This window comes from Anguilla rostrata, chromosome 15, assembly GCF_018555375.3.
Source record: "Anguilla rostrata isolate EN2019 chromosome 15, ASM1855537v3, whole genome shotgun sequence".
Classification (NCBI taxonomy): domain Eukaryota; kingdom Metazoa; phylum Chordata; class Actinopteri; order Anguilliformes; family Anguillidae; genus Anguilla; species Anguilla rostrata.
The window spans coordinates 23,032,985-23,047,940 of NC_057947.1; the positions used below are offsets into that span (position 1 = coordinate 23,032,985).

The following is a 14,956-nucleotide window of genomic DNA, read 5'->3' on the forward strand; positions in this document are numbered from 1 at the left end:
TGTGTTCTCCTCCTCACATCAGCCCCTTTGGCAGATGAAGGGGTGGGGATGTGATGTGCCGTTGTGTCCCCTGTCGGCCAGGCTGCTCCTGCTCACTGATTGGACAGCGGCAGCACGCGCACCTACGAGAGCACGGAATGTGGTCAGACCTACTGAAGCGCTTGTTTTCTCTCCTCTCCCCCACAGTGCAGCAACGACTACGTCCCCGTGTGCGGCTCCAACAACGAGAACTACCAGAACGAGTGCTATCTGCGCAAGGACGCGTGCAAGCTGCAGACAGAGGTGCTGGTGGTCTCCGAGGGATCCTGCCCCGTCGGTATGTTCTACGCTGCTTTTCGTGCCCTTCCTTTGCCCCTGACCCACTTCGGAGGGCGTCTTTGTAATTGCTCAAATATGTCAGGGCTAATCTACATCGCCTCCTTGATTCCTTACACAGGCACTTAACAACAAAAAAATAAGAAGTCAAAATAATGATAGGAATATACTCTGAACCCACAGCATCATATGTTGAGCACGTGCCCAGATGGACGGACAGACAGACAGACAGACAGCCATTGACATAAAGCTGGACTATCAGATACACAAGGCCAATTGGATACACGTATGGCACATTTCCATGGACAAATATGTCATATGTCATAAGGAAACATACTTCTGCTGACCAGGAATCAAGTCCTGGTCAATAACAGAATCTATAACAATAACAAGAGAATCTATTTAATGTTATGGGAAGAACTTTGATTGTATAATGGCTGATGTAGTATTGCTGCAACAGCATAGATAATCATTTCCCACATGAAGGAATATGCAATTATTTTTTAAAGATCATTAAAAATAATTCATATGACAGAAGGATTTTTTAAGGCCACTTCTTAATTGCCTGAGATTGCATGCTGATTGGTCAGCTAGATAACGTCTTCTTAGAAGTGATGAAATACAGTATCTGTACCCTTTCTGAAGCAGGCCACAATAGTCAATATTATTATAACGTCTTTACAATTTATGTTCCTTTACTGGAATGACTAAAATGCATTTGTGTTTGCACTGCATGTCATGTTGTGTGAAAGCACAGCTAACACAAAATTACAGAGTATTGTGAATAAGTGAATTGTGAGAATATCAATTTAATAATGAAATAAAGCATGAAAATAGAAAAGAAATGCCTCCTTTTTTAAACAAACCGCATGCCTACGGCATCGAGTTCCCTCAGGCTCCCACGTTCACTTTCATTGGCTCATAGATATGGCGTTATCTCTCAAAGCAGAGCAACCATCATGAGATTTCTTTATCGGGTTTCTTTGCAATAACCTCAAATGGATTGTGTATCAGCTGAGTTGAGCAGGACATAGGGCATCTCAGGGCAGGGGATACAGCCCCTGTACCAGCGCAGAGAAGTGCACAGGACCAGAAACGGATCGGGTTGTGTTCCATAGCCCCCGCTGCTTTAACGCCATCTAGTGGTTAAACGCAATTATTATCACTACCTTGGGGGAGCTGGTCCTTCAGAGCGTGTTTGAACCTGCCATTTCAAAGGCTGATTTCTTTGAATAGGACACGCCGTGATTCACAACTATTTTATTTGATATGATATACTGTCACGATTCAGTTAAATAATTTAGTGCCTGAAAGTGCATTTATGTCACTTCACAGTTTTTTATGGACAGGTGGGTGGGTGGAGAGAATTTGATCTGATAATGAGGTTTTGTTCCGTGCAGCAAAACAATCTTTGGTCTAAATTAGCAGGTCATTTAGAATGTAACTCCGCCCATTTTATGTTTAATGAGGCATCATGCTCCCATCACTAAGAAACAGACGCAGGATTCTTCTTCATTCATTTTAAAAAAGGTGAAGCTCTGCCTTCCCCACAGCAAACCATCAAGCAGTTACAGCCGTCAGTAATTCCAGGAGCGCAGCTATTATCTGTTATGGTCTCTGGGGTTCTCAAAGCACGACAATCCATCCCGCTTTGAGTAATTTCAATAATGGTCAAGGTGATGATCCTTAATTAGCTGGTGAATGGAGACCTCACCTCTCCTCCACATGGTGCAATGCCATAAACAGTCACTCCCTCCAGTGTTGTTTTTACTTGTACAGTAAATCTCATTGAATTATGCAGTCATACACAATCTGACTGTTCACCAGGCAGTTGAACTGGATGGATGATGCATAAATGCTCGTATTCATTTATATATGAATATGAATATAAAAATAGTGGGGGGGGGGGTGGTTAGAATATTGGGTGCGGCAGCACTGCTGTATCCAGAAGCAAGGTGCGTTTAATTAAAAGCTAGCGGTATAAACATCCCGGGGAGTGCGCTGATGTTCAAGTGCTAACATTAAGCCTCGGGATAATGTGAGGCGCAGATAAATGATGTCATAACGGTAATGTAATAGCCTCGCTCAGTGGCTCCGTTTGAAACGGATAGCATAACCTCAGGTCTGCGCTTAGGCAGGGCTAATGTTGCTGCCGCGCACGGCGCAGCGCTCCCCCGTACGAACCGCACCGCGCCTCTGCAGCCAGGCTACATTAAGCGCCGTTAGCAAGGGAAACGGGCGGCGCTTGATGACCTTCATCCAGGCCTGGAGAAAAGCAAGCGGCACGATTATGAGGAAACGGATCTGCGGGCGTGACAGTCCCAGTCTTTGCGGAGGATTGCGGGAGAACCAGCAGGTAAAAGCCAATTTAGTGAGACGGCGGAGGGAAAGAAGCGGGAGAGCCGAGAGGGACCGAGGAGCCGACGGTGACGGCTTGACAGCTTCCTCTCCACCTCCAGCCCCCGCAGAAATGCCCCCCTCCCCATCCCTCCCACCCCCCACTGGCTTTCTGCTTGGCTGAAACGTGCAGCTTTGATGCACATGGCACGTGTAGGCTAAGCAAATGCGCTTACTGTATATCAGTTCCTCGTGCAGTGTAGGCAATGGCACGCAACAGAATCAGAACATGAAAAACCATGAGCAAGAATCTAAAATAACTTTCTTTTCTTCATTTGACAGCATTGCTCTCTCACTCTCTCACCCCCACATGTGCACCAACACATTCATACACACCCTTTCCTTTCCATCTTTCTCTCTCTCCTTATTTCTTAAAGGAAAGGGGGATGCACATGATAGCAGGTTATGGTTCAGCGTCAGGGGTAGTGTGACCAGGCACAGTACAATACTTTGGAGAGATCCACAGTATTTGTTGGTTGACAGACTCCTCTTGATGTGAGGAGAGACACCGGACAGACTGAAGAGAGTGAAAATTGGGATTCCTCTGAAATTTGGTCCATTGTGCCCATGAACCTTTACCCTAGCTTCACTGAGAAGCACTGGGAGCCAGGGCCTTGCTTTAGAATTTCATATGTATGATGCCTCTTACAGTACCGTGTACCCGTTGTTGGACAAGAGCATGGCAGGGTAAACCCCTTTGTGCAGAGGCAGCCAGGCTTTCACTGACAGGCTTCTCCTCTCTCTTTCACCATCTGCCTGAAAGAGCTCGAGTTCACAAGAGAGAAAATGGGCTTTTTTGTGTGCCAGAAATGAAATTAAAATCACATCACATCAGTTGAAGAGGTAAACTGATGAGAATTAAATTTGATTTCTGAAAGGCTATGAACAGCGCTGGCAGGGATTCCTCTGTGAATTGGTTTCTTTGGGGCCCTCGAAGCTGTGCCAGAGGTTAAGGTGCGGGCCGGGAGACATTTTATCTGTCTCTTAAATGTTCTGCTCTTGTTGCAGTTTAAATGCCTTACCCAACGCCTTAGAGATGTAACACTGACCTGAACTGATTTTGTGCCTTGTAAATCATACATGAACATGACAGGCACCGTACGGATCAAACCCAGGCTCCGCGTGATTGTTAGCACGACTCAGTTTCTTTTGCAGATTCCTTTGAGGGTGGCTTGTATCACGCTGCTAATATTACGGCAATTTTACCTTGCTCAAAGTTACAATGTGTTATGTTCCAAATCCGCACACTATACAAAAACAAGGACTACACGAATTGGAACGCAACAAAGTCCCTTGTGCCCATAACAAAAGCAATGTGCAAAAGAAATTTCCCCTAACATACTATGAACAGATTTAGACACAAAAAAAAAAACACAAAAACTAAACCCAAAACCCAAATATATATACAAACAGTCGTAGGTGTTGGACAAAACAGGTAAGACCAAAGCAGGGCCTGCAGAAAACTTCTAACCCTAGTCTGCAACAAATAGACATCTTTCTCCCAACAAAAACAAGGAATGGTGAGTTTGAGATTTCCTACTCTAACTTAAAACCAAAACTTGCTCATGAAAGAAAATGTCCAAGCATTTTTTATCCAAACACCATACATAAGGAAATCAAAGAAATAACCAAAACCAAAACAAAAACCACGAGTCATCATTGTGCAGGACCCAGCCACAAACTGCTGCACAAAAGCCTCTCCTGTTCTCCAGCTGCAGCAGGCTTATGTAGGGCCACAGGCAGGTGAAGCCAATCAGGCAATTAGCAGCCTGTTAAGGGTAGAATGAGAAGCACAGATCACATGCAGGGGGTTAGTTGAAGCGCCTGTATATAACACAATGGTAATCCCCCACCTGGAAATCAAACACACAGAATCCTTTGGTTAGTAGAGGGATCTTTCAGGCTATAACAGACAAGCATTGATGTGGGGGCGGGCATAAACAATGTTCTCCTTCTACATTTTATCCATTTTTCTGTTTTTTTTTTTGTTTTTTTTACAGGCATGTGCTCCCCTTGGGCACATGAAAAGTTCTCTGGAATGTGACAGTTCTTGTCAAATTTTTTGTTTACTTTGAACTACCCTAGGTGCATTTATGACTTCATTTCCTTGTATTTATTAGGAACACTTGTTTATACAGAGTGATATAGAGTATACTTTGTTTTCAACATCATTATCCATATAGATTTATATTTGAAGTTGTAAGCCCAAGTCCTTTGCCCGCTGTGCCATTGCGAAAGCAAAAAAAATAAAGACACAATTTTTTTTTTATTGATAAAAAAACCTTTTATCAATCCCACTGTGGTTTGGAGCAATTTTGAGAAAGACAAACAAGGCCATTCAGACATACACCTGCAAGAGCGTTATTGCTGTAAGCACAGTAATAACGTGCTTTCAGCCGCGAGAAAGCGAGCGATCTCAAGCACTCTGCAGCCTCCGCACCCCTCCCCTCCCCTCCCCTCCCCGTCGGCCAGCCCCCGCCCCGGCCTGCCCGCGCCTGTTTACGGGCGTAAACACGTCTGACAGCAGCGGAGCGGGAAGGGAAGCCTTCCGCCGCGCGCCGCGCGCGCAACAGCCGAGAGGGTCGCGCCGGTCCCAGCGTTCCCCCCGCTGAGAGGCGGTAAACAGCGCAACAAATCTGTTCCTCCGGAGATGGCCAGCCAAGCTGTCAGGGCGAGCTCTCACTCCGAGAAGAATCCGCCTCTCGTGTTCTCGTTGCATGGGGTTGCTTTTTCACGCCGTCCGCAAACACCACTGTACCGTGGCCCGCTGTGAAGCAGTCAGTTTAAGCGCAAAGTTATCTGTGTGCTGTGTTATTATTTTTCTCATAAAGTAATGATATGGGGGGGGGGAGTTTTTGGAGCTCCCTTATGCATTAATTTCCTGTTGAGCTGTATTTGATAAGAATAATTTTGAATGCAGCCTACGCAAGTCAGATAATGAAAATGACCTTTGATATCGAATTCATCATCATCATCATTGCCGTCGTCGTCGTCGCTGTCATTGTTGTCATCATCATCACAGTGATTAAAATCACGATGTAAATCACTGGCCACCAGGTGTAAGGAGGGTTTCTGCCAGGCTGTTAGGTCCCTGGCTTAGGACTACAGGAGTTTGTTTTTCCAGACTGACCACTTACCCACAGGTTACCATCTGCCGTGAGCAGCACTGCGCTCCTCCACTGGGCGCTAGGTCTCCTGAGGCACTGTGGGGGCTGGAGGGCTGAAATAGTCACCGGTTCGAAGGCAAACATATTGGACATTCAGCTGCAGGGCCCCTTGCAGGGGAGCTACTCTAAAGACCTGGCCGCTCCAAATAGGGTAATCATAATCATAGTTTAGCAAACTACTCAATGAGCTGCAGAGGCGGAGCCTCATGTGGAGCCTGTGGCCTGACCGCGCCGCTCCCTGACCGGCGTGCTGCTTCCCGCCTTCTCACCGGGGAGGGGCCCAGCTCGCTAAAAGTGAGGCAGCAGGCGTGACACAAGCTCCCCACAGTGCCTCCGCACCCACACATTTACCACAGGATCTGCTACATTTACCATGTAATCCGGCGGCAAATAGATCTGTTTATCTGGAGAGTTTGCACGGGGTACACTAATCCTATATGAGTCAGATGCTGCAGGAAAGACCACTGAAGCATACTGGCGTGTTAGCCACTTCCCACCTATTAATTCTCCCATTGACTCCAGAAACCGCCTTTAATAGCCCATGTATGCATGTTCAAGTTAAAATACTGTTCATGTGAATATAACTAAACAAAAACATTGAAGAGGAATGTCCCTCTCCAGCGGATAGTCTAGTCTGTTACACTCAGAGAAGGCAACCTCTGAAGCAAGCTCTGCAGACTAACATGTCTTCATTAACCGCTGTTGGCAAACAGGACGGCGGGTCCTTGAGGGATCACCCTGGCCAGTCGGATTTGATATAAAATGGAGCGAGAGGGAAGTGAAGTATAATGAGTGGGTGGAGCTACAGGGGCTCCATTAATGGCAGAGCGGCTTACGGCAGGAAGCGGGGGCCTGCGCAGTCCCTTCGGGCCGTCTGTCATGAGCCTGTCTGCGTTGGTGCGTGTCTGCACCCGGAGATGGACAGCTGCACACTGGGCCCCATCAATCAATCTGACAGGCCCCGAAAAAACCCCCCAGTACAGGAACACACACACGCGCATGCACACACACACACACACACACACACACACACACACACGCATACACAGACACCACACGCAGACACACACGCATACGCAGACACACACACGCAGACACACACGCACGCACACAAACACACGCACACATGCACACAGACACACACACACACATGCAGTCATAAACACACACACGCATTCACGCACACAATAACAAGCATGTGCACATACATGCACACACGTAGACACACAAATGCACATACTCTCACACCTACTCACATACCTACACGCAAGCCTACACACAAGCCTGGAAAGGAAGGACAAAGAGTCAGAGGCGATAAATCAGCGGGTTTGGTGGGAAGAAGGCAACAGGACTGGAAAAGCGATCATTAAAACGATTCATCAGGACTTCGGGCGGGCTCCCTGGGCACGCTGGTGAACGGGCAGCCAGGGCAGGCGCAGACGGTAATTGGGCCAATTAAGGAGACACATGGTGGGCGGGGCAGGGAACCTGCCAGGGCACAGGAAGGGGGTGGCACAGTTATTGGGGGGAATCTGAAATTTGCCTCCAGCCACTGTCCTCCACACGCCTTCTGTAAGTCATAGAGCACCGAAACAGGCCAATGACAAGAATAGGGCAGCGGAACAGCACAGGGACACGGCCCGATTTATCACCATAAGACCCTGTTCTAATTGCTTACAATGGCACAGAGTCTCAATTTGCTTTAGAAGCATGGGTGACCGACCTCTTAAAAACCTGAGAGAAGGAGAGGACGGGCCTGCTGTCCCTCCTTACCCCCCAGGCTGAGCCAGGCGCCGATCAATCAGTGACCTTGTTGGATGGGCCTTTTCTATTTGGCCCAGATGTGAAAACGCGACGGTCTGGGGATTGATGGGCTCCACGCTCCAGAAACCGTGCCACGCTGACATCCAAGTCCCTCATCGTGACAAATGACAGAGACCTCATAATGGCAGATTTGATAAAGCAGCCGTGGAGCACTGGGAAGGGGGTGGGGGGGGGGGAGAGGGTCGCCAGTTCAAATCCCAAATCAGGACGTTGCGGCTGTGCCCTTGAGCAACGTACTTTGCCCAGTCGCTCTGGCTGAAAGCCAGCTGTGCAAAAGAGTGGTAGAAATGCAAGGTCTTTACTCGCGTGAAAAATAAGGGCCAAGAAACATATTGCTTTTAGAGTGCAGGGATGCAGACTCCTGCTCAGGGTGTGTTTTTAATACCACCGTTCCTCTCCTGGTAATTTGTCTTCCCAGAGTGCCTTACTTTCCCTCTCTCCCTCTCTCTCTTTCTATCTCTCTCACTCTCACTCTCTCTCTCTCTATCTCTCTCTCTCTGTAAATTTCACTTTCATATTGCCAAAGCAATAAGGCAATACGTGTAAGACACAGGAACATGGATAAAATTAATTGTGGTGTGAAGAACCTAACAAAAATGGCATTACACTTATTCTAATATAAACAAATATCTATAGTGCAGGTTTAAAAATAAAAAAGACTAATTCTGGTAAATTACCTTTTAAAAACAAAAAAAAAAAGGTTGGTGCAGGTACAGCTCTCTCTCTCTCTCTCTCTCTCTCTGGCCCAGAGTTCAAGGTGTGAGGGGTGGTTAATAACACCACCTCACATTTCTGCCTCTCTCGGCCACTGTGCTGTATGCTGGCAGCATTCGGGGATGCATTTTGGGCGGGGCAGTCACAAGATGATAGTCACTTGCAGACTGACAGCTGTTCTCCGGTTTATGCTGTCAACCTAACTTACAGTTCTAAGCTCTGGACCTTTAGGACCACTACCGTTGAGTGACCAGGTTTCTGCAAGCTGCCACAGCACACAGCTAGGCTGAGCCATTCACATCACATTCATATCACTGCGATTTTGTCCTTCCTTTTAAAATAAAATGATAGGGTTTACAGCCATATCTGGCTGCTATCCATGATATGTACTGCATTAACCTACTGGCACACTCTATTATCTCCAGCAGTAATGTGTGAAATAATTCTTACAGGTTGATTGATGAGTGCACACGTGTCACTTAAATGCATATGTCTGTTCTTTAGTATCACTGTGCGTGATCCCATACAGCCGTTTCCATATGCCAGAAACATAAGTTAACTGGGTCAAAAGGAACAGCAGCAGGTGTGGCCACGCCCATCAGAATGTTAGTGGAACAGATCCAGTTTGCGGGGTTCCTGAATGATGGAGCATCTCCTGCCCTCTTGGGCCACAATTCTGCTCCCATATTTATGGTTTCATCAGGTTACTGAACCACCATTGATAACAACAAATGTTTATCAATGTAACTATTATTTTAATAATATATTAATATTAAATATGATAATGATTTTAACTTTAACACAACCATCTGAATAACCTCAATTCTTTCACTAGCTTTTGATTTCAAAGTTTAGCTTTATTTAGTTTAAAGAGCAGGTTTTAGTTGAGTTTTTTCACAAACCTTATTTAATTCTCATTTACGATGTCTTTCTCTCACACACTTTCTGCCTTAGTTTTATTTTACAATAATAACCTTTATGGGAATGCATGTAATTCATCTAGTTTATTCATTAAAGTGATTTATGATGATTGATTATGATATATAAAGACCCACAAGCACACAGCCAAACCCAACACTCTAATGGCGTATTTGTTGCTTTTGGATTGCTTGGTTAATCGTGCCTTGGGGGAAAGTGCACATCTTTGAGGGACTGCCCATGAAACGTAGATATGTTTGTGGAGAACGATGAATGGCTACCGTTTACACAGGACCCTGAAAGACGCGTTTTTTTTTGGGATTGCTAGGGTGTTTCCTTATGCAAATCAACATGAACAGGCATGCATGTTCAATTTACAAACAATTGGCATTTATCCTTTAATACACCTGGGATACACACAGAATTGAAGGTCTATTCGTGTTTCATGAACCTCACTTTGGTTTTTCATAGGAACTGGAGTAAGAATAATTTTAGAAAATTTTGGTAAATGAGGCCCAATGTCATACTTCATATTCTTTGTATTAGAGACGGGTTAGAAAAATATTGGAATACAGTACCACCGAGACCACAGTGCAGTATATTAACAGCCATGGACAAAACAGACAGTAATAAATACATGAGTTCATGTTATATAAAAAGAAAAGTAACAATAAATGCAAAGTATGCATTTTTCCTACTTGGGGAATTCATATCAAAGTCAAATTGGACAGCATATGGTTGATTGGATTTTGAATAGGAGATGCTCGTGCTCATTGAATAGGAAAGCCCCGAAATGAGCAACTTTCTTTTTTTTTTTTTTTTTGTCGTGACGTGCCCTAGGCCTTGAATGGTCAGGTGGGCGGCGTGGGCGCGAAACGCCGACTACGCTGACCCCAGAATTGCAGTGCGCTGCTTGATCTTCACTGACTCACCCCGAATAGTGCCTCTCCTCCCACTTCGGCACATGGCGGGTCACCAGATTACCAAAGGGGGCTCAGGTGGGTCAGAACGCGTGATGAAAATGCCACTCCGCCAGAGCGAAAGCTCGCCACACGCCACGCGCCAGCCGGAAAACGCAGCCCTTTGTGTCCCCGAGATGCAAAAAAGCTTGGCAGATTTCCAACTGTGGCCCTTGACTTTTTTCTTTGTTTCCTAAACTATCCGCCTCAGTGTGTGTAGGGGGGCAAGAATGCCTATGGTCTCCTCTACCAGGCAGGTCAACAACCTGCATGTCAAGAACCTCGTTTCCTTTGAGAGTTCTTTGCTTTCCCCATGGTGATGGACGGAAGGCCACAATGCAGTTTCTTTGAATGAGGTGAACTTAAAAATTGGATTCTATTTCAAAATAATTCTCAGGGTGTGAATAATTCTGACACATTTTTTGGGGGGAAAAATGGCACTTGTTAAAGAGACTTTTCCTCTCTGAGCAAATGTATTATTGTAAAAGAATATAATCTCCGCATACAATATATTACATTATCTGTATTTTATATTTGATACAGATTTCTTTGTTCACCTTTATCAAGAGTGTGAATCTTTTTCTCTGAGTGAGTATTAGTATAAAAGAACATAATTTCCCCATCTTGAGTGCAAAATATAGAAAATTACCTGTATTATGTTCTATGCTTCTGTGCTCATCTTTATTTCTTTATTTAACCAGTTAGAGAACTCAGTTCTCTTTTGCTCACGCACATATTTTTGCATACATTATAATATATGTAGATGTTGAAAGGAATATATCTAGAACAGACTTTCCTACATTTACTTAAGTTCCTAAACTTAAATGAGAAAATGTATTTTCTGTGACACACCTGCCCTTTGAGTACAATTCCTTTCAACCAATAATAAATAGCAGATTCAAATGTTGAATCTGCAAGTATTTACAGATTCAAAAGAACCAAAAGAGGAGAAAAAAGGAAGCAATAAAAATAAGTAATTAAATACAAATAAAAAATAGTAACGCCTATAATTCTATTTTAATTACTCACATCCTTCATCACCCCATTTGCAGTTCTTCCCCAAACAGCAAACACATAACACCCCCAGTACCCCACACTGTTTTGAGAATCTCCAGTTTATGTGTCAGCTCACAGTACATAAACTCCATTTTTACTGTGACACTAAAGCTGTGAGCATTTCAACAGCATCACACTGTGCTCTATGTGTAAAGCCGCGTTTCCACCGCAGGAACTTTCCCCAGGAACTAGGAACCTTTTGAGGAACTCAGTGCGTTTCCACCACAGGAACCAGGGTCTAAAGTTCCGGGGTCTTTATTTTACCCCCCAAAAAGTCCCTGCTCGGGGGGTAGTACTTTCGAAAAGTACAGGAACTTTTGGGGTGGGGTGCAAGTGCTGAACATTTCTGATTGGTCGAGTACTCACAGCATTTTATTTCAACCGTCATTTTTAAAAATCTGCAGCCGCAAATATCTTGAATTCAGACATGTTATGCGGCGCAGTAGCCTACTTTTGGTTATAGCCTGCCAACATCTACAGATAAGAAATTAAGATTGAGGATTATTTTGTGTGGTCTTCTGTTCTTTTCTTGCTTTACCATTAAGTCTTTTTTTATAAAATATTAAACATTCGTGCTGGGACAGCATATTATGTACCAAAACATTCAAACGATTTAATTCGGTTGCTGAATATTTTCATCCGGATTTTCTTTGTTAGCCTATTATAACTGAAGCTTGACACAGTTATGTGAGGTATGCGGTAGTTCTGCGTAATTTACGTTGGGGATACAGTAAAAGCAAACTGGAAAAAATCACTTTCCACACTTTTTGTCAGGGTAAAATAACAGGTTAATTCTAGTAATTGTCCCTTTTGCTTTTTCAAACTGCCACAATTTTACTCTGCGATTGTTCAATTCCACAAAAAGACCAGGAAGACTAGACATACAGACTCTAATTTATGGTGCATGGTTCGCATCTGGAGGACACGCTTCAAGTATTTAGCTGCTCCGCTAGCAGTAACTTTAAAAGATGAAAACAAACGGTATTAATTTAAATTTTCACGCAAGTCCGAGTTTTCATTCTCTTTATTCTTGTCATTTTGCGATTATATGGAAATGACGATGACAGTCGAATTAATCAATTCAACAGCCAATTGTTTACGACGTGTGCATGTTTTCTGCTATGTTGTTACCAGTTATTTGTGGAATGTGAATGCATTCTGTCGCCTCAGATGTCAAGACATGAAAGTGAATGTTCGCATAAAAACAAAATGTAATGAATGTGTTTGAGAGGGTATATAAAACAGTTACAATCTGTATATTGGTTTGTTATTTCCTGTTAGTTGCATAACAACGGTCCAAGTCGAAGTACCAACGAGAGTTTTGCTTGTAAAATAATATGCACAAACGGCTGCGGAAAAATATTTCAATTTCATGTGATTAATTCTATAAAAATCTATAATAGCCTATTAAAGTAACCATATATAGTCATTATTGGTAACCCGTTGTATAAGTGGAATAAACCCCTCGGGCTGTCCCGGTTCCAAAAAGGAAGTTTGCGAGCATGTGTATATGCTTTCTTGCCTGGAGATAGATTCGTTTAGATTAGATTGGGATAGATAGATAGATAGACAGACAGACAGACAGGCAGGCAGGCAGGCAGGCAGGCAGGCTGGCAGATAGACAGACAGACAGACATAGATGTACACACAGGATACCGGCACAGGTCACAGCACTTTTGAAAGCCCTGCGCATGAGCGAAATAAAGGGTTGAAGTTCAGCATCCTCTCCCGATCACTGTCCCTGTCTTGCAGTTTCACTAAAAACTAATTTCCTTCGGCACTGGAGAGTCGACGAGACGAGACGCCTCTGCGCGGTTTTCCCCTCTCTCTCCCGCGAACTCATTAGCGCGGCCGGCCCGCAGAGCGGCCTGTGCGGCGGCGCGTAATGGCGGCACTCGCCCGTGCTAAAAAAAAAAAGCGCAGCGTCGTCTCATCCTCCGATACTGATGGCCCCCGGGGGGAGATAACGGAGGGATATGGGCCCTGATTGTTTCTGTCTTATCTCCTTTTGCCTCGAGGCTGCCATCTTAAACAGCAGAACAGGAAATACGCTGGGGTAGCCTGTTTATCCACTGCACCCTCGGGGCAGGTTTGGGCTGTGGCTCTGCGACTATCTTGTTGGACCTGTCCAGGGAAATTGTACAGAGCCAAGGGCTGCAGTCGTTTCAGAACTGTCGTAGAGTGATATAGATACAGGGTATCAGTCTGGCTCTTATAGTGCAGCACTGCAAGGCCTCAATATATTTTATTTTTGTTCCTCACGCACGCGCGCACACACACACACACACACACTTAACAGGCACTGAAACAAAAAACGTCTGAATGAAGTGTGAATTCTATAAGTTCTTTTCTGTCTCTAATCCAGAGCTCATTAAGTCCATATTCTTTGCATGTCACTCTTGATCTGACAGACTGACAGATGTACCTGGCCCTAATCAAAGCCTGTTTAACTCTCTCTTACAGATGCAGGGTCTGGCTCCGGGGATGATGGTAAGATTGTTTTATTCATGTTCTCTTCTTCAGCTTTTTTTTTACATGTTGCATCTGTCCCTCCTAATTTCCCAGTCTGGTTTCTCCTGACGGACGATGAAAATGCAATTTCTCCCCAGGGAATGAGATAATTACAGTTTCCCTTTGTTAACATTTCAAATTTAGGGGAAAACCGTGTCTGCACTGTCTTTGTGGGAACAAATCTCATTTCAGAATGTGTCGGTTTCTTAGAGCCTTCTGATTATTTCATTTTAATGACGGAGCTATTGTAAGACTCACAATGCCTCTCTGAGTGCACTGGAAGCTGATATGTTCTTCGGGCAGACACATAGTTGTGCTAATTTCAGATGCTTTGAGTGCCTAACTATTTTACATTTCCGGAAACCTGGACGGAGGTGGGTGGGGATGGGGGGGAGGTGGGGGGGGGGGTAGAGATGATACATTTTGGCAGCACAGTCTGACAGATATCACATGAATGATTAGAACTGAGCCAGGCAAATAAAGGAAGAAATAAGAAAAAACGAGAAAATGGAAACAGAAAGGTTTCTCCACTCTGTGAGAATGGAGAGATAGACCCGCTGGGAAAAATAACAGGCAGGAGGGGAGGGGCGAATCGCAGAGGGAGAAAAGATTTTGAGATGAAGGGAATGGATATAGATACAACCCTGGGAAGAGCAGAGATGGCATGGGGTGAGATGTGGGAGGGGGGGTAAGAAACATGAGGAAGGACTACTGAGATAAAGGAAGAGATAAAATGGCAGAAGAGGGAGCCAGATGGTGATAACGGATGGGGGGGAGATAGAGGAAGGAAGCAAGGTGATAAGGAGGGAGATCACTGCAAGAGATAGCAAAGGGAAGAAGAGATGATGGAAAGATAATGGAAAAAGGAAGAAAGCAAGGGAGGAGGGCCTCAAAGAGGACCACAAAGTGTGTCCCTGATAAAAAATAGCATTCCTCAATGGTCTGGAAACATTTTGAATGAGACACTGGCTGCTCACGCACTTGATATAACCCACCCCTATTTTGCTAATATGAGAAAGATCTCATAGAACTTTCACAATTTAAAAGCAGAAAGATGTTTAACAAGTTTTGACAACTGTATCAAATTTCATGTTC

The 14,956-nt window shown here is 44.6% G+C and overlaps 1 protein-coding gene across 1 annotated transcript in view; it reads left to right on the plus strand.

Annotated features, from left to right (window-relative positions):
- The window catches only part of tmeff2a (transmembrane protein with EGF-like and two follistatin-like domains 2a), an 84,256-nt gene that overhangs the window by 33,381 nt on the left and 35,919 nt on the right, over positions 1 to 14,956 (plus strand). Inside the window, exons 3-4 of the mRNA XM_064310202.1 lie at positions 187 to 316; positions 13,814 to 13,840. Coding sequence (XP_064166272.1) covers positions 187 to 316; positions 13,814 to 13,840 — 157 coding nt within the window. The remainder of the gene's footprint in view (positions 1 to 186; positions 317 to 13,813; positions 13,841 to 14,956) is intronic.